A 25,728-nucleotide genomic window follows, 5' to 3' on the forward strand; every position below is an offset into this window, starting at 1 on the left:
TTTTTATAATAGGGTGGTATATGGGACCTCTGTATTTTATACATTGTATGCTTGATATTTCTGTAAACCTCCAACTACTCTAACAAAAATATTTAAATTATCATAATAATAAAAGAAATAACCACTGTATAAAGAGAGAACATTAAAATAGTGGACATACTTGCAAGTGGTGATCTTTCTGTTTTAACTTGAACTTTTTAATTTTCAAAAAAAAAAAGTCCGTGCTAGAATAAATGTAAGTGTAGGAGTACTTAAGCAAATATTTATGGAGTTTTGGAGTTATCTCCCGAAAACTTGCAAAATATTTTTCATATTGAGTAAACCAAATATAATTAAATATTAAAATTAAAATACAGACAATAATTTCTCTTGTAAGAATTTTTCTTAAGAACTAGTTACAGTGGCTTTACATGATTTATGTACAAGGATATTATTGTAGAAATGTTAATGTTAACCAAAAACTTGAACTAAATTTCCACCAATAAGAAGCTAGCTAAAAGTATTATATGAAATACTACACATGTATACACTCACATACATGTGTGTGTATTTCTATGAATACATAAAAGCCACATTGTTTGGGGGTAAATATCAAATCCTCGATCTGTTAAAAAAAAAAAACTATAGCAGTTTCTTTTGACTACATAAGGTATATATTTTTTTATTTAGATTTTTATTTTTTTATTTTTTTATTTATTTCTCTTCCCTTCCCCCCACCCCAGTTGTCTGCTCTCTGTGTCCATTCGTTGTGTGTTCTTCTGTGACTGCCTCTATCCTTATCAGCAGCATGGGAATCTGTGTTTCTTTTTGTTGTGTCATCTTGCTGTGTCAGCTCTCCGTGTGTGCAGCGCCATTCCTGGGCAGGCTGAACTTTCTTTCACGCTGGGCGGCTCTCCTTATGGGGTGCACTCTTTGCGCTTGGGGCTCCCCTACGTGGGGGACACCCCTGCGTGGCATGGCACTCCATGCGCGCATGAGCACTGAGCATGGGCCAGCTCCACACGGGTCAAGGAGGCCCAGGGTTTGAACCTCGGACCTCCCATGTGGTAGGTGGATGCCCTATTCATTGGGCCATGTCCACTTCCCATGACTACATAAGATATTAACATTAGGGAAAAGTGGCCAAATGGTTTATAGGAACTTTCTGTACAATTTTTGCAACTTTTCTGTAAATCTAAAATTAGAATGAAGGAAATACCTTTATTTCTGGATTTCCCCAAGAAATATTTTTATTCCACAATATATATATGGCAGTTGGTTGTTCTTTCTTGCTGCCATAAAATGAGAATGTTAAAATAAGAGGAAAGAACCATTAGAATGGAATTTCAATAATCTGGCGTCTGTCTTCTACAGCATCATCCTTTCCATAAGCATTGTTGATGCATAGATTAGGTTTCACAAGGACCAGAGTATCTTAAGAAAAATAAGCTATATTCACAGCAATTCTCTTCTAGTAATTTATGTCCTTCTGGAAAAGTGGTACCATACAAAGAAAGAGGATTTAAAAACTGTCATTTTTCTCTTCTGTGATCACGGCAGCTTTACAATTTGCAAATGGCTCAGATGGCAAGTCTAAATTCCTGTCTACGTTACTTTTACTCTCAAGATAGAGAGGAAAAAGCAAATTTTGAAACAAAAGAGGAAGATGTTTTTCTTTCTTAAATTTCTGCCTGAGTTTGCCCTGTGAAAGCTTTAAGGCCATGTGAATCATAATGCAATATGGTTTCACAATCCTCTTTCCTTCTCGGTCTTCTATTTTCATGTATATATGTGTGTGTGTGTGTATACACACACACACACATATCAGGGCTAAATTGTTTGCCCTTGGCAATTCTTATTACTATAGTTATTGTGGAATATATATATATATATATTTTTTAAAGATTTATTTATTTTTATCTCTCCCCTTCCCCCCCTTCTCCCCCCTTCCCCCCCCTTCCCCCCCTTCCCCCCCCCCACCCTAGTTGTCTGTTCTCTGTGTCTATTTGCTGCGTGCTCTTCTTTGTCTGCTGCTGCTGTTGTCAGTGGCATGGGAATCTGTGTTTCTTTTTGTTGCATCATTTTGTGTCAGCTCTCTGTGTGTGTAGCGCCATTCCTGGGAAGTCTGCACTTTCTTTCACGCTGAGCGGCTCTCCTTATGGGGCACACTCCTTGCACGTGTGGCTCCCCTACACGGGGGACACCCCTGCGTGGCAGGGCACTCCTTACGCGCATCAGCACTGCGCATGGGCCAGCTCCACGCGGGTCAAGGAGGCCCGGGGTTTGAACCGCAAACCTCCCATGTGGTAGACGGATGCCCTAACCACTGGGCCAAGTCTGCTTCCCATGTGGAATATATTATAAAGCATAACTCATTCTTAAACACTTAATACTCTAAGTAAGCTTTGCTGCTCTTACTCTTCAAATCATATTTCTCAACCTAGCGTACATTAAAAATACTGAATAAGACATTCTTGTAACCCTAAATGACTTGGGTATGCCGTTGGTAAATATGCATGCAAATGTTGAATCGCTGATTCAATTTTTCTTTGTCAGCTTCCTAATGGAGAACATTTCTTAAAATTTTACATTTCTCTTTTTTAAATGCAATTATTAAGTTATATTATGTTTTTTTCTTAATTTTATTTCCTGAATATTTATTTTAATGAAAATCATGCTAGAGAATTTCTAACTAATGCCAGTCTTGCTGTGTGTCTTAGAAAAGGCAGATAATATTTATTTCTATTAAAATTTGAACCAAACTCAGTGACAAAAGAATAATCTCAACCTCATACAGTTGTAGATCTGTTCTTCCAAGCTTTGGTAAGAAGATATCATTCTAGTAGCTTTAATAAAGTATAGGTTCCTGAATTCAATATACAGTATACCTTTGCTATATTACCCTCTCTAGAGTTTTTGCTGTATATAAACCATATATGCTTTTCAGGACATGAATGGGAAAAGGAAAATTCTGTTTCTAAAATATTTTTATCTGATCCTTCTCCTCATAAAAAGACTTGCCTAATCTTCTTAAAAGAAGGAAAAGTAGTCAAGCTCTACTATTTTTTCAGGATGTCTGACAAATTTTTTATTTTGTTTAGTAATTTTGAAATAGTATTTTTGTCTTTATTTATTTTTTTAATATTACGTTAAAAAAAATGAGGTCCCCATATATCCCCACCCCCCTCACCCCACTCCTCCCCCCATAACAACAACCTCCTCCATCATCATGAGACATTCATTGCATTTGGTGAATACATCTCTGAGCACCGCTGCACCTCATGGATAAGGGGAGCAGGTGTAGCTCAATGGTTGACTGCCTTCTTCCCATGTACGAGGTCCCAGGTTCAGTACCCAGTACTTTCTAAAAAAAAAAGCTATGACTTAAATAGTGATAACTGCAAATGAATATCCGTACATATATATTGGAGAAGGTCACAGGTCAGCTTTCCTCATATATCAGCTCCTGTTTTCTTATAATCTTTTGGTCACAGTTCCATTCCATCTAATGCCTAATGCCTTGTGATAGATTATTTACATGTAGGCACCACAACTCCTCCCATCCTGCTGGCACACCCCTCTGAAATGTGCTTTCCTTGCTCCTCTCATCATTTTACTTCCTCTCCTTTGAACTAGGACTTTTGTTAATTGCTTTAACCCATGTATTGTGGCAATGAGACGCTATGAAATTCACCCAACCTAAGCCCCAATGGGCTTTGGAGCTTCTGCTTTCACCATTTTAGAAACTTGAGATTACCATGGAAGGCTTTTTCTAGCCCATTAGACAATGAGAAACCAGAGGATGCAAAACCAAAGTATTCAAGCAAACAGTCAGCAACTAACAGCTAATGTATTTGAGGGATCTTGGAATATGCAGCTCCAATGAAGTAGCCAAATAACTATAATCACATCAGTGACTCCAGACAACATCCACAAAAGACTCTCCCAGTTGATCCTAGCTTATTTTGATGATCTACACAATTGTAAGCAAATGAAATTTTTGTTATTTTATGCCACTAGGTTTTGGGTTGTTTGTTATGCAGTGAATAAATAATGCATTCAATATTTAATCAACTGAATAGAGTTAACTGAGCTAATTTACATTTAAGGCTAGATGTACTTATAAATTCCATTCAGACAGTATTTGGGCAGCCGGCTTTATGAGACTAATTATAGTATTAATTATAGTATGATGGCCATATAATCTATCCTCCAAATAGAGGTAATTTTAAAATAAAAGAAGGAACTAAAATAATGAAGACATTCCATTTTAATTTTAATTATTGGCTGATCATTATTTTTATTATATTAATAGATCTACAAAATATTTCTATTTAAACATTTCCATGAATCAAATTCTTTATAAAACAATGAAAAATGTATACATATAAATATATTAAAGCTAACTAAAAGACTTTTTATTCAAATTATATGACCATTAAAAAATAACAGATTGAAAAACCTAGGGGGGAATAATGGGGAGATGGCAGAATAGGGAGTACCAGGATGCAGTTCTTCCACCAGAACAACTATTAAACAGAAAGGAACTGCCTGAAACACCATTCTGAAACTTGAGAGAACAGAAGAGCACTGTACAACATACAGGGAAGAGTGAAGGACGAGGTTGATAAATTATGGCAAAGACCTGTAAATTGCTCTCTCTATGAAGCAGCTACAATGTCCATCCCCCACTCTCAAGGCAGGTCGCCACAGGGTCCAGGCCTGGGCTAGTTCACCAGCGAGGTGACAGTAAGGAACATGAAAACCCTCTTCCCCAGAACCAGTGTGGGGCATGGCTGATCACTGATCACAACTTTTAATTAGTGACTTCAGACCACTTGGGGCCCAGTGATGAGGGTGGCCATTGTTTCAAACCACCCTGCACAAAGGCCACAGCAGAGAAGAATTAAAGATGCTGTGCTCTCTCAGGCTTATGAGGGACAGTTATTTGAAGGGCTACATTTACTGGCTAAGAGATCTAAGCTTTGGGGAGCCATGGAAGAAGCTCTTGGCACTCTTTCAGATCTCCTTCCCAGAGCACTTTGGAGGTGGTCTGTGTGCCCTTTGTGAGTTCCTGTCCCTGTTTTGGCTGAGAAAGACTGACCTGGGAAGCCCTCTCAAGTGTGCCACTCCTCCCAGGACTTGCCCAGGCAAAAAACAGCTAGATACAATGAAAGGAGGGTAAGAATCTATAGAGGTGAAGAGTCTGGGGCAAAGGCCTGCCAGATTCAAACACTGTAAACAAACTCCTGTAAACAAGGAAACTCCAAAACAACTATCAAACAAAAATCCAGGACAAGACACAGGCCCAGAAAGAACAGGGAAAAAATTCACGCACTACATTCACCTTGCAGAGCTTCCTGATAGGAAGGCTGAAGTTCAGCAAATTCTGTCTTATCAACAGCTGGTTACAAGATCAAGAAACAGACATTTCAGGGAATAAATACCAGGGTTAACATTTTAAAATATTAAAATGTACTGTGTACAACAAAAGAGTACAAGACAAAGAAACAGGGAGAAACAGACTTGGCCCAGTGGTTAGGGCGTCCGTCTATCACATGGGAGATCCGCAGTTCAAACCCCCAGGCCTCCCTGACCCGTGTGGAGCTGGCCCATGCACAGTGCTGATGCGTGCAAGGAGTGCCCTGCCATGCAGGGGCGTCCCCCGTGTAAGGGAGCCCCACACGCAAGGAGTGCACCCCGTAAGGAGAGCTGCCCAGCGGGAAAGAAAGTGCATCCTGGCCAGGAATGGCGCCACCCACACTTGCCATGCCGCTGACGACAACAGAAGCGGACACAGAAACAAGACACAGCAAATAGACACAGAGAACAGACAATTAAATAAATAAAATATTAAAAAAAAAAAAAAAGACAAACAGGAAATTATGACCCATTTGTAAGAGGATAAAAATCCAGAAAACACCAATGAAGAAGACCATAATGTGGACATAGCAAAAGGACCTTAAAAATGCTCAAGGATGGGAAGCACATGTGGCTCAAGTGATTGAGGTCCCACCTACCACATGGGAAGTCCTGGGTTTTTTTCCTGTACCTCCTAAATATGAGCAAGATAGTGAGTGAGCTGTTGCAGTGGGCAGGCATGGTGAACTGACGCAACAAGATGACACTAAGAGACACAAGAAGGAAAACATAATGAGAGCACAACAAAGCAGGGAACAGAGGTGGCTTAAGTGATTAAGCCTCCTTCCCACATGGGAGGTCCCAGATTCAGTTCCTGGTGCCTCCTAAAACAAAAAGAAGAGCAGCACACCACAAAACCAGACACAGCAAAATACAAAACAACAAAGAGGTGGGGAGAAATAAATAATCTTTAAAAATTTTTTTAAATGCTCAAGGAGATGAAGGAAAATACAGAGAGAACTAAAGGATATCAGGAAAACAATGAATGAGCAATATGGGAGTCTTAGTAAAGAGATGGAAATTTCAAAAAGGAACCAAAGAGAATTACTGGAGTTGAAGAGCACAATACCTGAAATGAAAAATTCCCAGGAGGGTTTCAAGAGCAGATTGGAACTGGAAGAAATAATCAGTGAGCCTGAAGACAAGATACTTGAAATGATTCAGGCTGAAGAGCAGAAAAAAATATATATTAAAAGTTAAAATCATCTAAGACAGCTATGGGAAACCATCAAGCACATCAATAAGTGGGGTATGAGAGTCCCAGAAGGAGAAGAAAGAGAGAGTGGCAGGAGGAATACTCAAAGAAATAATGACAGAAAACTTACTAAACTTTGCAAAAGACAAGAATATGCACCTCCAAGAATCTAAGAAAGCATGAAACATGAAGAATACACCCCATCATATATATTTGTACAATATCAAATGCAAAAGACTGGGAGAGAGTTCCGAAAGATTTAAAAGAAAAGCAATGTGCTACAATCAAGGGAATCCCAATTAGATTGAGTGCCAATTTATCACAAATCATGGGGGCAAGAAGGCAGTGGGTTGAAAAACTCAGCATGCAGAAGGAAAGCAGCTGCCAGTCAAGAACTTTATATCTGGTGAGACTCTTTCAAAAATGAGGAAGAGATGAGGACATTCCCAGGTAAAAAAAAGCTGAAGGAGATCATTCCTTCTAGACTTGGTAGGACATTGCATTTCTTCCATGACTTTTCTGTAAGCCTACAACTTCTCTAATTAAAAAAAAAAGGCAATAATTTTTTTAAAAAATTATGTTAAGTGAAGGAAACAGGACACAAAGTACTATATATTACATGATTCCATTTATATAAAATGTAAATATAAATAAATTTATAGAAATGGAAATAAATTAGTGGTAATGTAGGGCTGGGGAAGGATAGAGAGATTAAGAGTTGATTGCCAGGGAGGCGGACTTGGCCCAATGGATAGGGCATCCGGCTGCCAAGTTCAAACCCTGGGCCCCCTTGACCGGTGTGGAGCTGGTCCATGCGCAGTGCTGATGCACAAGGAGTGCGCCCCGTAAAAAGAGCCACCCAACGCGAAAGAAAGTGCAACCTGCCCAAGAATGGTGCTGCACACACGGAGAGTTGACAGAACAAGATGACACAACAAAAAGAAACACAGATTCCTCGTGCCGCTGCTAAAGATAGAAGCGGTCACAGAAGAACACACAGTGAATGGACACAGAGAGCAGACAACTGGGAGGAGGGGAGAAAAATAAATAAAAGTAAATCTTTAAAAAAAAAGAGTTGACTGCGAAGGGGTATGAGGTTTTTCTTTTTAGAGTAATGAAAATGTTCTAAAATTGAACAACTCTGTGGTTTTACTAAAAGTCGTTGATTATACACTTTGGCTGGATTGAATGGTATGTGACTATATCTCAAGAAAATGCCTTTTCAAAACTGCATAGACTTACTGAAGTTATGTATATTTTATTAAAATATGCTGAAAGCAAAAACAATTTTTATATTGAAACATCACAAATAATTTTAAAAATGCAAATAGTCCAGTCAACTGCTGGGCCTCCCTTTTGGAGGTAGGTGACTTTAGGATAGTAATTTGTCCTGCGCCTGGTTGAGGATCCGGCACTGGGTTCTGGCCCACATGCAGTCTAAGAAGATGACCCCCTGGGCTGGGCCTTGTGTTTTGTTGGAATTTATAGCCCAGCTGTACTGTCGAAACCCAGGTAGCACTGTATGCAATCCCTGTGTGGTTTGCTACTTGCTGTGGCTCACCGACGTGATTTCTTCAATATAAGGGAATACTTGGAGTTCTTTGGGAAGGGGTATCTTACTGAAATCCTGTCCTACACTTTGGTGGCCAGTAATGGGGCAGTTTAAATATCCCTGCAAGAGTACAGCGAAGACATATTTTAGGCTTTTCCACATGAAAGTGAATTGATACTGGCCATACTCCAGAATGGGATGGAGAAAAAGGCTTTTGCTAGGTCAGTGACCACATACCAAACACAGGTGGAGGCCACAGTCCCTCCTGTGAGAGTCCCATTAACTGGGACCACAGGTGCCCAAGGGGGCAGAGCTGTAATCAAGCCCAGTAGTCTACAGTCAGCCGTGGATTCTCCAATTGCCATTTTCACTGACCACAGTGAACTATTTATAGGTAGAGACAGTGGAGTGGAGGATACCCACATAGAAAAAGGTCTTTATGAATTCAGTAATATAATTTCTCCACCACGGAGATAACACCACCACTGCTGGACAGTGGGTGGAAAGATGGGAGAAGTAGGTATGTGCAGTCTGCTACTTGCCCAACCATGATAGCCAGAATACAATGGGATGGGGCAGTATATCCCAGAAACCATAGCTGGGATGTGCAGTGGTACAGGATGTCAATCCCTATAATGCTTTTCCCTTAGGGTAGCAGTAATCTCCCATCCCCATACCTATGTGGAATTCCCAAACTTCCCAATGCTATTTGTAGCCCCTCCACTCTGTATCTCCCAGAGTGATAGTGGCCTGTGTGCCTACATCCAAAAGCACCATGAACATTTGTTCAATGCCCAAAAATTGTAGATGCACTGGTGTGTATAACCTTTGGTCCCTGGAGGGTGGTATCTGATGGGCTGTTACCCCACCCCCAGGCCATTTACAGTTTAGGAAATTCTTGGTAAAAGAGGTCCTACCTGGTGGCTAGACTCCTCATTTGGGGCCAAAGGGAGAGGGGGGAGATATTCAGGATCCTCCTCCACTTCTACCACCTGTACCTAGGGATTATGGAGAAGTCATCCCTGTTGAGCCCTTGGCCCTCCTTCTAATTTATATTGTCCCCAAAGTTCTCCACTGCAGATCTCATCTACAGTGTCTGGGATCCCTGGCCCTACAAGCCATAGAGCATGCCCTGAGAGGAAGGGAATGATAAACTCTCTCAATTGCATCTCCCAGAAGAATCCCTAGGATGAAGAGAAGAGCTATCCTGTCATCCCATTCAGTGGACCAAGTTGTAATCCTCATACTAACCTCGAGATGAGTCTGGATGGCCTGAATGTAGGTGTGTTTGGTTCCAGAATGAGAACAGACAAAAGAGGCTATGAGCCAAGGGAGTGCACCCAGGTGACGGAAGCCCAAACCTTATTGATCTCAGCCTGGAACCAACATTCATGGGAGGGGTTCTCAGTATCCCATTTATCACTGTTCTTCCTCCAAAAGATGCTGATAGCATACCTGAGGACCCCAGCCATGGGTAAGTACTTCTACTCAGGCTGGTTGGGAAAGGGCAGCCCTTCAGTTTAGCCCACAGTGTCTTGAGTCCTGTGTTGAGCAAGATGCTCTAGATGGAATAAAACAAAAGGAAGTTAAAATTGATGAAAGATTTAATGTCTCCCCCACCTGCCTGCAATCTCTTGCAAAATGGTAACATACTGAATACCAGCACAAAAACAAGCACAAATGGAAACATACCAAATACCTGCATGCAAATAAGCAAGAGGGGAGATAGAGGAGGGTAGGAGGGAAATGGCCACTGAGTGTGTCCCTGACTTCCCTAACATGTCTAACCATCCATAAATATAGAAATATTAAAATGTGTCCTGTTATCTACCCAAGAAAGAATATCTAATGACCGATTACATTTCCCTTTAATTCTGATTTTTATGGCTGCATATACAAATTTAGGTGATTGTATGAATAAATATGGATATTTTATAGTGGTTGTTTTCTTTGAGGCTAAAGAAGCAAAAATCTCACATTGCTTTCAAAAATTGTCCTAAATGACTTCTTGCCCAATCTCCAATCAATAAATAGCTCCTTAAAAATTATCTGGACTTCTCATAGGGAAAACATCATTCTGAGTACAATTTAATTTTTCCTTGAACAGATAATAGCTTACTCATTAAAGCTTTTTCAGTATGGGACTTAATTTTTTAAAATTTTCTTCCTCCACTGTTTGATAGTAAAAGGCATATAATATAAGCTCTCATGAATTAAAAGAATTATTCCCAAAAGATATAAATAATTTAAGTGTCCGAGAATTAAAATATAAATTAAAATGAAAAAGTACATTAAGAGATCCCCGTGTTGAGATCAATCTGAAAATATTGAAAAGAATTATTAGAATTTTATTTACATATCCAATTTTTCTATGGAGAACAAATGTAAAAGCAAAACAAAAATCCTTTGCCAAGCATATCAATTCTTTGTTCTTATTTAAGAAATAATATCCTTTTTCCAAACAAGCTGCTAAGAAATAGTTCACCGATATTGTGAAGGGAAGTGTGGACATTACACCAATATAATAGATTAAATCTTTAAAATATGTAGCTGTATATGCTAAAAATCTAGATCTCTTTAGACTGGAAATATTTAAGGTAAAGAATCCTGGTTTGGATCATTTGTTTACTTTGGTGATGTTTGATGTTAACCAGTTTCAAAATAAATTCTCCTGCATTAGTCAGTCTAATAAAACTCTTAGACCTCTACATGAGTAAATATATTCCTGAAAACTTATATGCAAGTTCAATTTTAACTAGTTTTTTTCACATTCAAAATCATATTTATATTTTGTGAATTGTGCCTGAAATTGAGTAATCATTCAATTACTGTATTCATTGTTTTCTGTTGTCATCTTTTATGATGATTGCTAATTTACAATGATATATATTTATATGCATGGGTAATTTTAGCATTTTCTTTCAAAACATTATATATTTGACACTATATCATCTTGCATATATAATTCTCTCAATAATACGCTTCAAGTTTCTATTAAACACGTTTCTTATACAGTTTAAAAACATTCATATAATAAAATATAACACCACTTATACCAGATAGTCAAGGAAGTTCAGTAGTTGTAATATCTTCAAAAACCTTATTATTTTGTGAAGCTCTTACCCATCCTTTAAGTGTGAAGTGCCTCTCAGTTTTTCTTAATTAAGGTTTTTTCCCAGTAGAAGACAGTTCTTGATTTGAAGAGTATCTGTAGCGTTGATTGACAACAAGATGTTCTGAAACCAAATCATGGTTTATTTTCCCAAAAACTTTCATTTTTTTTAAAAGATCCAAGTCATATTCAAGTAGGGGAACAAGAAGTTGTTTAATGGAAACCACCCACCCCCCAAAATCAGATCACTACCCATGTCATAAATATTGAAACAGATAAATGCTTACATATAATGGTTATGCGTAAGTTCATTTTAACATGCAAACTGTAAAAGTACCATTTCAAAAGAAAGCAAATTCTATGTTGGCATGCATGGATTTGTGAACATATTTTGAGTTATGAGTGGAAGGACAGAATTTCCATGTCAATGTTACCTAAGCCTGGAGGAACATAGAAATTTTCTCTTTCTATTTGGTGTAACACAAAATGAACTGAATAAGACTTTAGGAACTGGTGAGAGGACAGGGAATTGGGGCAGGAAATTGTGCCATTTTCCCCATTACCCATAGGTTAGTTGGCTGAACTCCATGTGAAGGAGATAGAGTATTCCATCTGGTTGTCTAACTCACTTTCTGAGAAGACTGAGAATTAGAAAATGAGGAATTGAATAGGATAGTAAAAGGGAACAGAAGAGGATGAAAGGGATATCTAAATAAATGAGGTCTTGGGGGGCATTGATATGAAGCACCACCAAAGAACAATGTAAATAGCTTTTTTTTTTTTTTAAGGAAGCAGCTATGGGGAGGACTGGGTTTGTGCAGGTATTTATCTCTAATGCCATACAAATCCAAACTGAATGATCTATATTAGTTGAAATAAATCTCTTTCCACTTCTGGGAGAATGTTTCCATGGACTAATTTTACCTCTTCAGAATTTTTCACATTGGAGTGTGAACATCAGGCCATTTTCTAAATGGAGTATAGTTCTTTTTTGTCTGCTCCTTCTATGAAGTTCCGTAACACGCTATGCATGCCTCCAACATAGCACCTACAACCTGGCAAGATAATCATCTGTTTATAGTCATTGCTCTGCACAATATAGTGAATTATTTGACAGCAGGTCTTTCAATTGTCTTCCAATTTTCTATCAGTGACACTAAACTAGATTCCAAATTGAAAACATGTGGTCAATAAACATTTATTGAATGAATTTAAGACATTTGGAAGTGTAAACATTTGTCTTTTGCTATGTTTATTTGAATAAATTCTATTGAGTTTTTAGCTCAAATAAACAGGAGCCATCAAATCTGTTCACATATGTGTGTTCAAATATATGCACCTGGCATTAAGTATTCATAGCTAACTTTTACAGAAAATAGTTGAAAAATGTTATAATAAGGTGAAGCTTCAGCAAGTTAAAAATCAGGTAACATAAATTTCCAATGATTTCATAAAGTCAAATACTGTTTCCTTACAACAGTAACAGCAGCATCAACAGCAATTATAAAAAATAGGAATAGACAGTGAATTCTTTAACCTGAGAACAAATATCCTCTTCAAAAGATTAGTTAGCATACCCGGATGATGAATTTGTAAATACCATTCTCATTAAATCAAATGATGAATAAGAAAAGCAATGATAACTGCCACAGTTTTCACCATTTTAGGAGAAAATTGCTGCAATCAATTTGAAAACATGCAAGTTGTTCAGAAAAAAATTCTCTAGTTGGTTATATTTATCACTGTGCTATTCAATGATGACCATTTTAAAATATAACATTTCAATGAGTTATTTTAGAAATATTGTCCTCTGATAAAATATCTAGTGCCATTCATTTTTAGAAACACTTATACACCTAATTCTTATCCCTATATAGTAAAATAACAAATACAAATGAAAGTTTATATTCTGTCATTTTAGTTGAGCCATTGAGTTGTGCTTTTTCACTAAATTTTTGAGAGCTAAAGCATAAAAGTGTTCCATTATTGAAAGTAAAGGGAAAACACTTTTCATCTGTAAATTACATAATTCCAATTTGCACTAGATCCTACTCAAGCAATTGCAAACTATTTATATAAGAAAAATACATCACATAGCCATTAAAATTAAAATGATGATGAAATGTGTAATGGCAAATGCTTAAAATATATTAAGTTGAAAACAAGCAGGTAAAAATGCTTGTACAATATAATTTCAACCTATGGGAAAATGTGTGAGATAAAAGAGAGAAAGGAAACTAAAGCATCAAGATATGAACAACGAAAGAACTATAGGCAGCTGTTTTCCTTACTCTGACAAAACAATAAACACCTACATGCACATCACCAATATAGAAATTCTGCAGTCAGTCTTAAAAAGTGTGCTTGTGTGTACATGTGTGCGTGGAGAGAGGACAGAAAGAAGGAGAAAAAAAGAATAGATATGAAAGAGGGCGTAAAAAGGCAAGGAAAGGGGTGGAGAAGGAAAGCTTCTAGATTACAAAATTACCTAAAGCACTGGAGAAATTAAAAATTAACTTAATTATGGCACCATCAAGAAAGAGAATTTGAAACTTTTTTTGTTGACACCAAATAACTATTTTTTCTAATTGTTCATTTCAGTACTATATATAGTAAAATACTAAAAACAGATGAAAGTTTATATTCTGTCTGTCATTTTAGCTAACCATTGAGTTGTGCTTTTCACACACAAAAATTTCGATCTTCTTCCCAGGCTACCTATGATGGAGAAACAACAACCTGGCACTTAACAAATTTAATCTGAGAACACTTAGTGCTTGTCATTTCTTATCAGTGAACATGTTGCTCAATAAGCCTCCAAATTCCTTACAAAAACAAATATAAACCACAAAAATCCAGAGTCTTACATTAGTTCGCAGAATATTTGGTTTGCGAACAAGACAACCATGAATCACAGTATAGCTTGGTAGTTAAAGTTCTGAAGCAAGACCCTCTGAGTCCGAATTACTGCTCTGTCACTGAATAGATCTGTGATTTTCTTGAAGTTATTTATCTGTGTCCCAGCTTCCACATCTGGAAGACTAGGCAAATGATATCACCTACCTCACAGATTTAATATGAAGATAGTAGGAGACTTTCTAGAAAGAGTTTTCTGCAAATTATGTCCTTACCATGGCAGATCAACAACATTCTTCTTTAAAAAGGTTACTGGACAGAAGTAATTTCCACTATCGAATATGTAAACAATCTGTGTATAATTCACTCCTTGTTGAACTTAATCTACAAATTCTACCAAAATTACTTTGTTGCAAAGATTTTTTGGGCACCAATTATAAGAATGAGTGTAACATTTTATCATATTGTTATCAAAAGCTGCTGGATTAATAAACATCTCAACAAACACTTTATGAAAATTGGCAGTTTTTAAAACTCAATCTATGAAGACTGAATTTGAATCTAAAATGATGGTAAGGTCAAATTCATATTCTTTCTTAGAAAGTTTTAATAATTTCACCCTTTCTAGAGTAAAAGGCATTGATGCTACTGCTCTTTTCATTTCATCTTCTTTTATACTCTGTATCCCAAGCACTTAGCCTATGACCATAAATTCTGTTCAAAATAGATATACACATACACACAAATGTGTAGATATACAAATTACATATTAGGCAATTGATACATAGGCAATTGAATAAAGACTGAAAACGTGAAAGTACAGTAATATTGAAATACAAACATTAATACATAAAATTAATGATAAGCCTAATAGGATAATAAAACTGCAATTTTCTTCAAGCTGGTCTTCATCAGATTTCAATGATTTATATATCTGTTTGAAATTCTTATATGGGAAATCAAAGTATTTTTAATACTACAAATACTAATTTAGAAACAGAAAGTACAACCAAATTTCTATTTAATATAGATTCAAATAATTTGGGTCTAAAAGCCAATATTTAATCAGTCCTTACCCTGTGGTAAACAAGGTTCTAAGTACTTGATGTGGATCAATTAACACTCCCAGCTCTTTTGGCACTTTGCAGTGTGTTCTTAGAGTTAATTCATTCCTGTGAGTATACATATAATGTGGGTGGGACCTTTGATTAGGTTAGTTCAGTTAAGGTCATTTTGATTAGGGTAAAGCAATAAGGCATGGCCCAGGGTAGGTCTTAATCTTCTTAGTGGAGTCCTTTATAAGAGAATGAAATTCAGATGAAGACAGAGAAAAACTCAGAAGCCAGAAGCTGAAAGCAACAAAAACTGGAAGAGAAGGGAGAGACCAGCAGATGCTGTCACGTGCCTTGCCATAAGACAGAGGAGTCCAGGATCACTGACAGCCAGCCAGTCTTTGGGAAAAAAGCATTCCCTGATGATGCCATGACTTGGACATTTTCAAAGCCTCAGAACTGTAAGCTTGTAAACTAATAAATCCCCATTGTAAGCTAACCCATTTCTGGTATATTGCTTGGGCAGCCCAGCAGACTAAAACAGCAACCCTATCAAGGAAACACTATTCTAATCATCCCTATTGCACAGATTTAAAACACAAGACACAAGGAGCTATTGATTGGCAAAGCTGTAATTTAATCCTAAGCAAAAAGTCTCCTGAGCCTAGTATATGACCTGTTATAAGAGTTTGCTTAATATGCTTTTCCGTGTAAATCAGTGTAAGAAATTCAAATATTATGTAACAAGTATAGAGTAGTGTCTATTGACACACAGATCAAATATTCATGTATACTCATATACTTACATTTTAATACATACTTATTTTCAAAACCAAACATTATATAATTGTACTTTGTCAGTAACATATTTTTGTATATAATTAACTAAAAGTAATTAGAATTAAGTGAATAACTCTACTTCCAAAACACAAAATTAGTCTTTCAATACTATACGTTAATCAGTTATTATATTAATAATATACTGATAAAATATAGAATATATAAACTTTAAAAATAACTTTATTATATACCCTGCAGAAAAGATGAACAAAAAACTTACTTCTAAGGAGTTTGCAAAAATGAATGAATGGGTGAACAAAGTTCAGTTAATAAAACATTTCATCTTTTTTTTGATAGTCAGTAAATGGTTAAATCCTTTAACTGTCTTTATGAAATCTTTTAAAAGCAAGTTTTGCTTATACTGCACACATATCCTATAGTCTCTGCGGTGCAAAGCTATTTGCTTCTTCAGTCCATGGTCTTTTATTACAGGAAAGATATTTAATATCTAGTTAAGAGTACTTCTTTTAGAGAGGTAATATTTGACTACTTTATTTAACAATGTCAGTTTACTCTTTTCTTTGCATATTTTCACATACAATCAGGACTAAAAAGTAATTAATATAGCTGGTCACTGGGTATAATGAAACACATTGGTTATGAGAAATCAGCCCTAAAAATTATTTTGAAAATGATGGATTTGGTTTTTATAGGGGAAGCTTTCCACCACAATGTTCATTTGTAGGCAGGTCAAAACCCAAAGTGAGAATGGTTCAAAGCCAGTTTCTACATTCAAGAGCCATATATTTTAGTTTTTCTTTGGACCATGGTCCTGGACCAAAGAACTACATGTCTTAGGAAACAAAAATATTTCTGGTTATTCACAGAAATAGGTCTAATAATAGACATAAGATAACATTTGACCTTGTTGACAGTTGATTTTTTTTTAAATGATCTAAAAACAGATGCTGAAGGATACTTGAACCTTTTTAGCTCACATTTGGAGCAAAAGGTGTTCCTGGAAGTCTAAGATAATATTCTCTGATGTTTATCACTAATACCAATAACGTAAGGATAAGGAGACTCAAGCAAATTTTATTTTTTATTTTGTAGCTTGAAAACTTTTTATTTTATATTTTAGCTAATTGTAGGGAAGAGCTGCAGAGAGTTCTCAATCAAAAAGTGTCAAAGTAAAAAATGCCTCAAGTAAGTTTAATGTATCTTAATCAGTTCCAATAGAAATTCTTCACTAGTCAGTAGTTTTTTCCTGGTAGGCATCACTCTAATATATCTTGCTTCAGCCTTCTCCTGCAGTTTTAGCAAAGAAAGGCTGACATCAGTCCGGCGCTGGTCACGGATTCTCTGGGTGGTAGTTAGGGCTGAGACACAACCGCAGAACAGCGAAAGAGGCAGGAACTGGCCACGACCATGGCATTGTGCTTCAGGGTGCTCAGAATTCTAGGCTACGAGAGCATGACCTGTCCTTGGTTGGTAGAAGCGTGTTCACATATCCCCATTTACAGGTTCTACAGGTCCTTGTGGCTGATGAGATTTCCACATTATCGTGAGCTTTGTGGTAAAAAGCGGAAGTGAACTCTGCTCCATTGTCACTTTGGAAGATACATGGGGCACCTAGCAAGCAGAAAAAAATATTATCTGGTATGTAACCTCAGTTACAGTAAGAAGGTAGACGTCTCAGTGCACCAACAGTTATCAAGGGGTATATAGAGATGGGGAATATTCATTACGAACTATGAATTTGACCTACTGCAAGATAAGAAGCCAACGAGTCTGATGTTACAAAAGCATCTTTCTGATTGCTTGGTTACTATATTCTGATGTCTTGTAATTTGGTAATCGAGTAAATTAAAAGATGGGTGAAAATTCATGTTCAATTTCTAGTTATGGCTCCAGCTTTGGCTATTTTTCATGGAAATGAAATTCTCTTAAAATCGTTTGCTTTGATCATGCTGATAATGAGGTCTAAGTGTTCAATTTATTTATTCATTTCAAATATCTGACAGGAAAATGTTATTTAAAATGTGATAGGTGGTGCTTATATTCACATGCTTTGTACACATAAGTGTACCCCTCCACACACACACACAGAAACATGATTATCCATCTTTCTCATTGTACCCTTAGTTCAGAAAATTGGAACAAGAATTTGGCTGAAATAATCTACTTCTCTCCTTTAAAATTAACTATGAAAGTTCTCACTGGAATATCTTATGAGCCAAATCTTAAAGGCAATAATGTTCCTTTGTTATTCTTTCATTATTTCAAAATCATCCTTTATATTTTTCCAAATTACCTATTTTATAGAATATTATATCTATTTTATAAAATATGTGGTCAATTTTGTAACACAGATTTTGACACAGAGGGCTTTCAAGATAATTTTAATAGAATGCATTCCTAGATGCTGCTGTGTATCTACTAAAAGAAATTATTCCGGAAAACAAATGCAAAGATGAAAATATTTTACTCCAAGTGTCAAATAGCAATCCAATATTTTATTCTGACAAATCAGGAGAACAAAATTTGAATGGAACCCAAAAATACAAACTTGATAACGTTATGGTCTTTTCTCTGAAAGCACGTAGATCATAGAAGACAGGCAAAGCTTCAGAACTAGAATGAGCCTTCTGGCTGGTAATGAGTGGGGATCGTGGATTACAGAGGATTCACAAAGATGGCAGAGCCTCTTGTCATAATTCAGAGAATACCATAGAATAACCATTTTAAAGCAGGGTTTTTTCTTTCTTTCTTTTACCACAGGATTATAGAGTGAATATCTTTCTTCGGCAGAAATGGAATGACCCTCGCCTAGCATACAGTGAATATCCTGATGACTCTTTAGACCTGGATCCCTCTATGTTGGATTCCATTTGGAAACCTGATTTGTTCTTTGCCAATGAAAAGGGGGCCAACTTTCATGAAATTACAACAGACAACAAATTGCTAAGAATTTTCAAAAACGGAAATGTTCTTTACTCAATAAGGTGAGTCATAAACTTAATTCCTGATTTCAGTGCAATAGAGATTTCTATTTTTGGTGAAATTTAGGAGGGATTACTATTATATTGTTCTGCTTGAGTTCCTCTATTTCCTAAATATGTTCAATCAAATACTAACTTAGTATGCTTCTTAATAACAAAAACCCAAGCCCAGATCAGGAGCTGTATGAGTAATTCCTAGAAATCCGATTTTTAAATTTATTTTGTACTAGAGAAGTTGTAAGTTTATAGAAAAATTATGCAGAAAATAGAGAGTTCCCATTTTGCTCTTAAATATATGAGTTTCCCTTATCAATACTTTGCATTAGTGTGTTACCTGTGTTACAATTGATGGAAGAATATTATAATAATACTATTAACTATATTCTATAATTTACATTAGAGTTCAATGTTGGTGATGTACTTTCCTATGATATTTTTTTAATTTTTTATTCTAGTAACATATTTACAACCTAAAATTTCTCCCTTTTAACCACATCAAAAATATAATTCAGTGGTGTTGACTGCATTCAAAATATCGTGCTACCATCACCACCATCCATTACCAAACATTTCAATCGCCCCTAAAAGAAACTCTGTACTGATTAATCATGTACACCCCATTCCCTACCCCACCACGGCCCCTGGTAACCTGGATTCTAGTTTCTGAATCTGTGAATTTACTTATTCTAATTACTTCCTATCGGTGATGTCATACAGTCTTTGTCCTTTTGTGCTTGCTTATTTCAGTCAGCATGGTGACTTCAAGGGTCATCCATGTTGTTGCATGTATCAGGTCTTCATTCCTTCTGAAAGCTGAATAATATTCCACTCAGTTTTATATCCCATTATATGTATATACCACATTTTATTTATCCATTCCTCGGTTGATGGACACATGGGTTGCTTCCACCTTCTGGCAATTGTGAATAATACCACTATAAAAGCTATTTTACAAGTATCTGTGTAAATCCCTGCTTTCAAATCTTTTGGATCTATACTTAGAAATGGAATTGCCAGGTCACATGGTCATTCTATATTTAAATTTCTGAGGATTTTCCACAATGGTTGAACAATGTTTTCTTCCCACCAACAGTGGATGACTGTTCCTATTTCACCACCTCCTCTCCAACTCTTGTTTTCCATTTTTTAAATGATAGCCATTCTAGAGGGTGTAAAATGGATCTAATTGTGATTTTGATTTGCATTTCCCTAATAACTAATTACATTGAGTATCTTTTATGCACTTATTAAACATTTCTGTATCTTCTTTGGAGAAATATCTATTCAAGTCTTTTACCCATACTTTCAAAAAGCTCTAACCACCTCACAAGTAGTGCAGGTAAGTTGTGATACCACATTCCCAATTCCTCCCTCCTGTCTTTCATTGCATTGCTGCCATTAGTTTCTTTGATTAGTATATAATCACCCAATCCATTGATGTTATTATTATTTTGAACTAAGTGTTATCTGATAGAGTAATTGAGAATAAGAAAAATGAAAGATTTTATTTTACATTAAGTTTTTCCTTCTCTAATGCTTTCTTTTCTTTCTGTAGACCTGATTTTCTGACCAACATCATTTGCCTTCTCTCTGATGGGCTTCTTTTAACATGAGTTTCTTTCTTTAACAGAGTGCAAATAATTTTTGATTGTCTAAGAAAATCAATTACTTGTTCACTTTTGACATATATTTCACAGGTTACAGAATTCTAGTTTGATGGGTTTTTTATTTCAAAATTTAAAATGTCTTACCCCATTCTCTCCTTTTTTTTGTAAACCTTATTTCAACTTCAAAAAATAAAATAGCAAAGGGCAGCTCAACAAACTATAGAAGCATTACTTCAAAAAAGTCTGTCCAAGCACCATAATAGATAAAGTTTATTTTCCCTCTATAGCTTCTTTTATTATTTTCTCTGTTTTGAATTTCTGCACTTTGAATATAATACATGTATGTATAGTTTTTTGAAATTTTCCTTCTTTGTGTTATCTGACCTTCCTGGATCTGTGATTTGTTGTCTGTCAAAAATTTGGAAAATTCTGAGCCACTACTACTTCAGATATTTCTTTTGTTCCTTTTTTCTCTGCTTCCTGTATTACTATTACATATTTGTTGGATCTTTTGTAATTTTCCCACAATACTTAGCTATTCTGTTGTGGTTTCTGTTGTTATTGTTGTTGTCATTCTTTTTTTTTTTTTTAATTTTTTTATTTTTTATTGACTTTGTAATAATATTACATTAAAAATATATATGTGAGGTCCCATTCAACCCCATCCCCCCACCCCCCCCCTCTCCCCCCCCCAACAACACTCGTTCCCATCATCATGACACATCCATTGGATTTTGTAAGTACATCTTTGGGCACCTCTGCACCTCATATACATTGGTTCACATCATAGCCCATACTCTCCTCCATTCCATCCAGTGGGCCCTGTGAGGATTTACAATGTCCGGTGATTGCCTCTGAAGTACCATCCAGGGCAGCTCCATGTCCCAAAGACGCCTCCACCTCTCATCTCTTCCTGCCTTTCCCCATACCCTTTGTCCACTATGTCCACTTTTCCCATTCCAATGCCACTTCTTCTATGTGGACATTGGATTGGTTGTGTCCATTGCACCTCTATGTCAAGAGGAGGGTCAGATTCCACCTGGATGCTGGATGCAATCCTCCCATTTTCAGTTGTAATCACTCTAGGCTCCATGGTGTGGTGGTTGTCCTTCTTCAACTCCATCTTAGCTGAGTGTGGTAAGTCCAATAAATCAGATTGTAGGTGCTGGAGTCTGTTGAGGCTCAGGATCTGGCTATCACATTGTCAGTCCAGAGATTCAAATCCCCTAAATATATCTTAAACCCCAACATTAACTGCACCTCCAGCACATTGGCATGAAAGTCTTATGAAGGGAGATCCCATCTGAGTCCAGATTCATCACACATAAACACCATTTCCAAAGAGGGGCCATCTGCCCTGGTAGTTAACCCCATCGGCCATGACCATAACTCCCGTGGGTCTCTTTAGCCCTCAAAGGAACCAATATCTGGGGGTTGTATCTGCTTTATCTGTCTCTCTGACTCTGCTCAGTTGTGCATGAGGGCAAACCTTCTGCCAGCCTCCAGACTCTTTTTTAGAAACTCGTAGCCATATAAACTCATTTCTCCTTTCCATTTCCCCCTTACTTTAGGTCAAACAGCATTTTAAAGTCATGGTATTTTATGTAGACATGGATATTCTACTGATCCGCATTGAACCTTCCATATAAGGTCATTTTCCAGTTGCATCATCAGTTGGTAGTTGATAGTGGTCCCTCGTTGCCAGGGAGGCTCATCCCCGGGTGTCATGTCCCACGCTGGGGGGAAAGCATTGCATTTACATGCTGAGTTTGGCTTCGAGACTGGCCACATTTGAGTAACATGAAGGCTGACAGGAGGAAATTCCCAGGCACAAAGTTGTTCTAGGCCTTGTTCTTATTTGGGTTTATCAGCTCACAAGCATAGTCATTAGCATCAGGGGCTCACTGTTGAACCCTCACTCCCTCCCGGTCCCCGCCACTGTACCTGGGAGACTGTCGCTGCTCCCCTAGGGACCACGACAGAGCACCACTGGCCAGGAACCCAGTACCCCCCCTACTGTGGTTTTTAATTGTTGCCACTATGAGTATATCCAAACATTACCATGCACCCTGGACATATGTTCTGTACAGTTCCCTGTCAGCCATATATCACCTGTCATTGGGACCCCATACCAGTATCCCTCCATTGCCATTGTTGAAACACTCTGTGATCCAGAACTCCCCGAAATTTGAAGCCCAATATAATTTCATGGTCCCTTACTAGGGAATGGCATATAGCGATGAGCTTAAAGGATAGATAAAGAACTTGGATAAAGTTAGATAAAGAACTTAGATAAAGATTGTTGACTTGAAAAAATTCCACATCCTATCTTTTTCTTTCCCCCCCCCCCCCCTAATTATTCAGCTTTTCTTCACAGGAGTCCTAGACCACAGCAATGTATATATATAATATACAGCACTCCCACACATCCACCAGAAAACCTTTTCCCTTCCACAGTGATACTCTTACGCCCTATTCATATCATATTTACTTAAAGTGATGTACAGAGTCTGAGACATTAGCTTTCTAACAAGGTGACATCTGTGCTTACATTGTGGTGCATACTTTAGGATACACAGTTCTTTACATTTTTAGTTATCCTATGTTTTACATTATGGTTTACATTATCAGTCTGTCATCTCCTATATGTTATAGTGTAATATTACATGTTTTATATCCATCCTTGTGTACTCTCAAGAAACTCCTCTCTTACCCCCCATTTACTTTGGTTCCACACATTTAACGTCCATTTTCCCTTCCACTTGTTGTCATTCTTTTTCCCTTTGTTTTCCAGTCCGGGAAGTTTTTATTGATATACCCCAATCTCACTGATACTTTCCTTACCCATGTTCAGTCTACTGATGAATCCATGAAAGGCATTTGTAATTTTTGTCACAGTACTTTTTATTTCTAACACTTCCTTTTGATTCTTCTTTATTGTGGTCCACTTTTTCCATTAGAGCCTTTAGGATATTAATCATACTTATTTTAAATTCCTGGTATGAAAACTCCAAAATTTCTAATATATCTGAGTCTGGTTCTATCTATCTGTCTCTTCAGACTTTATTTTGCCTTTTAGCGTATGTTGTAATTTCTTGTTGAGAGTCAGACATGATGTATCAGTTTAAAAGAACTGAGATAAATAAGCCCTTTTGTTACCAGATTTTATCTAGGTTCTTTGACTGTGTTGCAGAAATGAATTTCAAGAGCACGTCAGGTGAGTTAGGCCAGTAATTTAGTCAGGCAGGGAGGGATGAGAAATGGGGAAAAATAACAGATCGGGGTCCCAAGTGCAGAGGAAGAGGTGGAAAAGTGATAAAGTGGGCAGATTTACAGACTACAATTCCCCTTACGAGTTATAAATGCCCAAGTTTTACTTGCGTGACCACATGGCAGAGGAAAAACGGCGAGAGCAGTGCGCAGAGGGCAGGACGGCTCCACAGGCGAGAGAGTGCTCAAGAGAGAGCCAGAGCGTTCAAGCCTTGCCATCTGCCTTTTGAACCATTAATTATTCCACCCCGTTGCTAATGGCAGGGAAGGGGTGTATTTGTCAGCCAGAGAGGTGCTGATGCAAAATACCAGAAATTGGTTGTTTTTTTATAAAGGGTATTTATTTGGGGTAGGAGCTTACAGATACCAGGGCATAAGCATAAGTTACCTTCTTTACCAAAGTCTATTTCCACATGTTGGAGCAAGATGGCTGCCAACATCTGCAAGTGTTCTGGTTTCCTGGGTTCCTCCCTTCCAGGGTCTTGCTTCTCTCTGAGTTCAGGGTTCCTATCTTCCCAGGGCTTGCTTCTTCCTGGGCTCAGGGTTCTTCTCTTCCTGGGGCTTTCTTTTGTTTCCTCTGTGAGCTTACTTCCTGGCGCTCCAGCTTAAGGCTTCAGCATCAAACTCCAACATCAAAAACCCTCAACTCTGTCCTTTGCCATGCCTTTTATCTGTGAGTCCCCACCCACCAAGTTGGGGGGACTCAATACCCTAATGACATGGCCCAATCAAAGCCCTAATCATAACTTAATCATGCCCAGGTATAGGCCAGATTACAAACATAATCCAATATCTATTTTTGGAATTCATAACCATATCTAACTGCTACACTCCACCCTCTGAATTCTAAAAAGACATTACAATATTCAAAAAAAAACTTAAATCAGTAACAATGCAAGTACTAAATCATGTCACAACCAATTTAAAGAAATAGTTTGTCTTGGGGCAAAGTCCTGTCTGCTATAGACCTCTGAAATTTAGAAAACAATTTATCTGTTTCCAATACACAAATGGACAGAAAAAGGATAAACATTTTCATTACAATAAAGAGAAATTGGGAGGGAAACATAAGTCATGGATCTTCTACAGTTCAGGAAACCTGCAGGGCATCCTCTAGTCGATGTCAGTCTGAGGGTCATTCTTAAGATGATGGTTTCTTCTCCTTGGGGTCTTATGGGAACCCACCCTCTCCACATGCTTGCCCAGTAGCATTTTCTTGGCTCTACCCTCATCAAGCATCTAGGTGTTGATCAAGCTTCAGGCCTCACCCTCCAAGTGTGTTGGGAAGATTGCCACATCTTACCCAATCTTTGAGTTAGAATTTTAGCCCCCCTAGTACAGTGACATGAACACAACATTCCCCCTAACCTTTGACATACAGGCTCAACCCTCTCAGAGCAATGAGTTGACCACCTGGCCTTCCCTAATCCATGGGGAACAGGTCCATCCCTCTCAGACCTGTGGGGTGCTGACCTTAACTGACATAATCCTTGAGGAATGTGTTCCACCCTCTCTGTACTCTCGGGCAGCAAAACACTCCCAGAACATTGGGTGGGAACATTCACCATCCTCAACTGCTGGTGCAAACTCGCCCTCTCTGTACACATGGGTGGGGTTCCTCTCTTGGCCCAAGGTGATGTCTTAATTCCAGATCTCATTTTCCATGGTTTGCCTCTTAAAGCTGTTTCTTTTCCATCTCTCCTTTCCATGTCCCTTTTAGTCCAAGCTGACAGTGGTTTTGTTCATACAGTTCCCTCAAAAAACTTGTTGGTTTAGCATGCAAGAAGCGGGGGTCCAAGCTATCAAACAGTAAGGCTTTCCACAAGTCTTTCCAAGATAACTGCATCTTCAATCCTGATTTACAAGTTTCAAGTTTATTTAAGTCCTCCAATGGGGCACAAT

General features: G+C 37.5%; 1 protein-coding gene across 2 annotated transcripts in view; it reads left to right on the forward strand.

Annotated features, from left to right (window-relative positions):
- Nucleotides 1-25,728, forward strand: part of GLRA3 (glycine receptor alpha 3) — a 261,833-nt gene that overhangs the window by 107,828 nt on the left and 128,277 nt on the right. For both annotated transcript variants that reach the window (XM_004458668.5, XM_012525220.3), the window contains exon 4: nt 18,729-18,952. In XM_004458668.5, coding sequence (XP_004458725.3) covers nt 18,729-18,952 — 224 coding nt within the window. The remainder of the gene's footprint in view (nt 1-18,728; nt 18,953-25,728) is intronic.

The sequence above is a fragment of the Dasypus novemcinctus genome, chromosome 1 (assembly GCF_030445035.2).
Source record: "Dasypus novemcinctus isolate mDasNov1 chromosome 1, mDasNov1.1.hap2, whole genome shotgun sequence".
NCBI classification, from domain to species: Eukaryota; Metazoa; Chordata; class Mammalia; order Cingulata; family Dasypodidae; genus Dasypus; species Dasypus novemcinctus.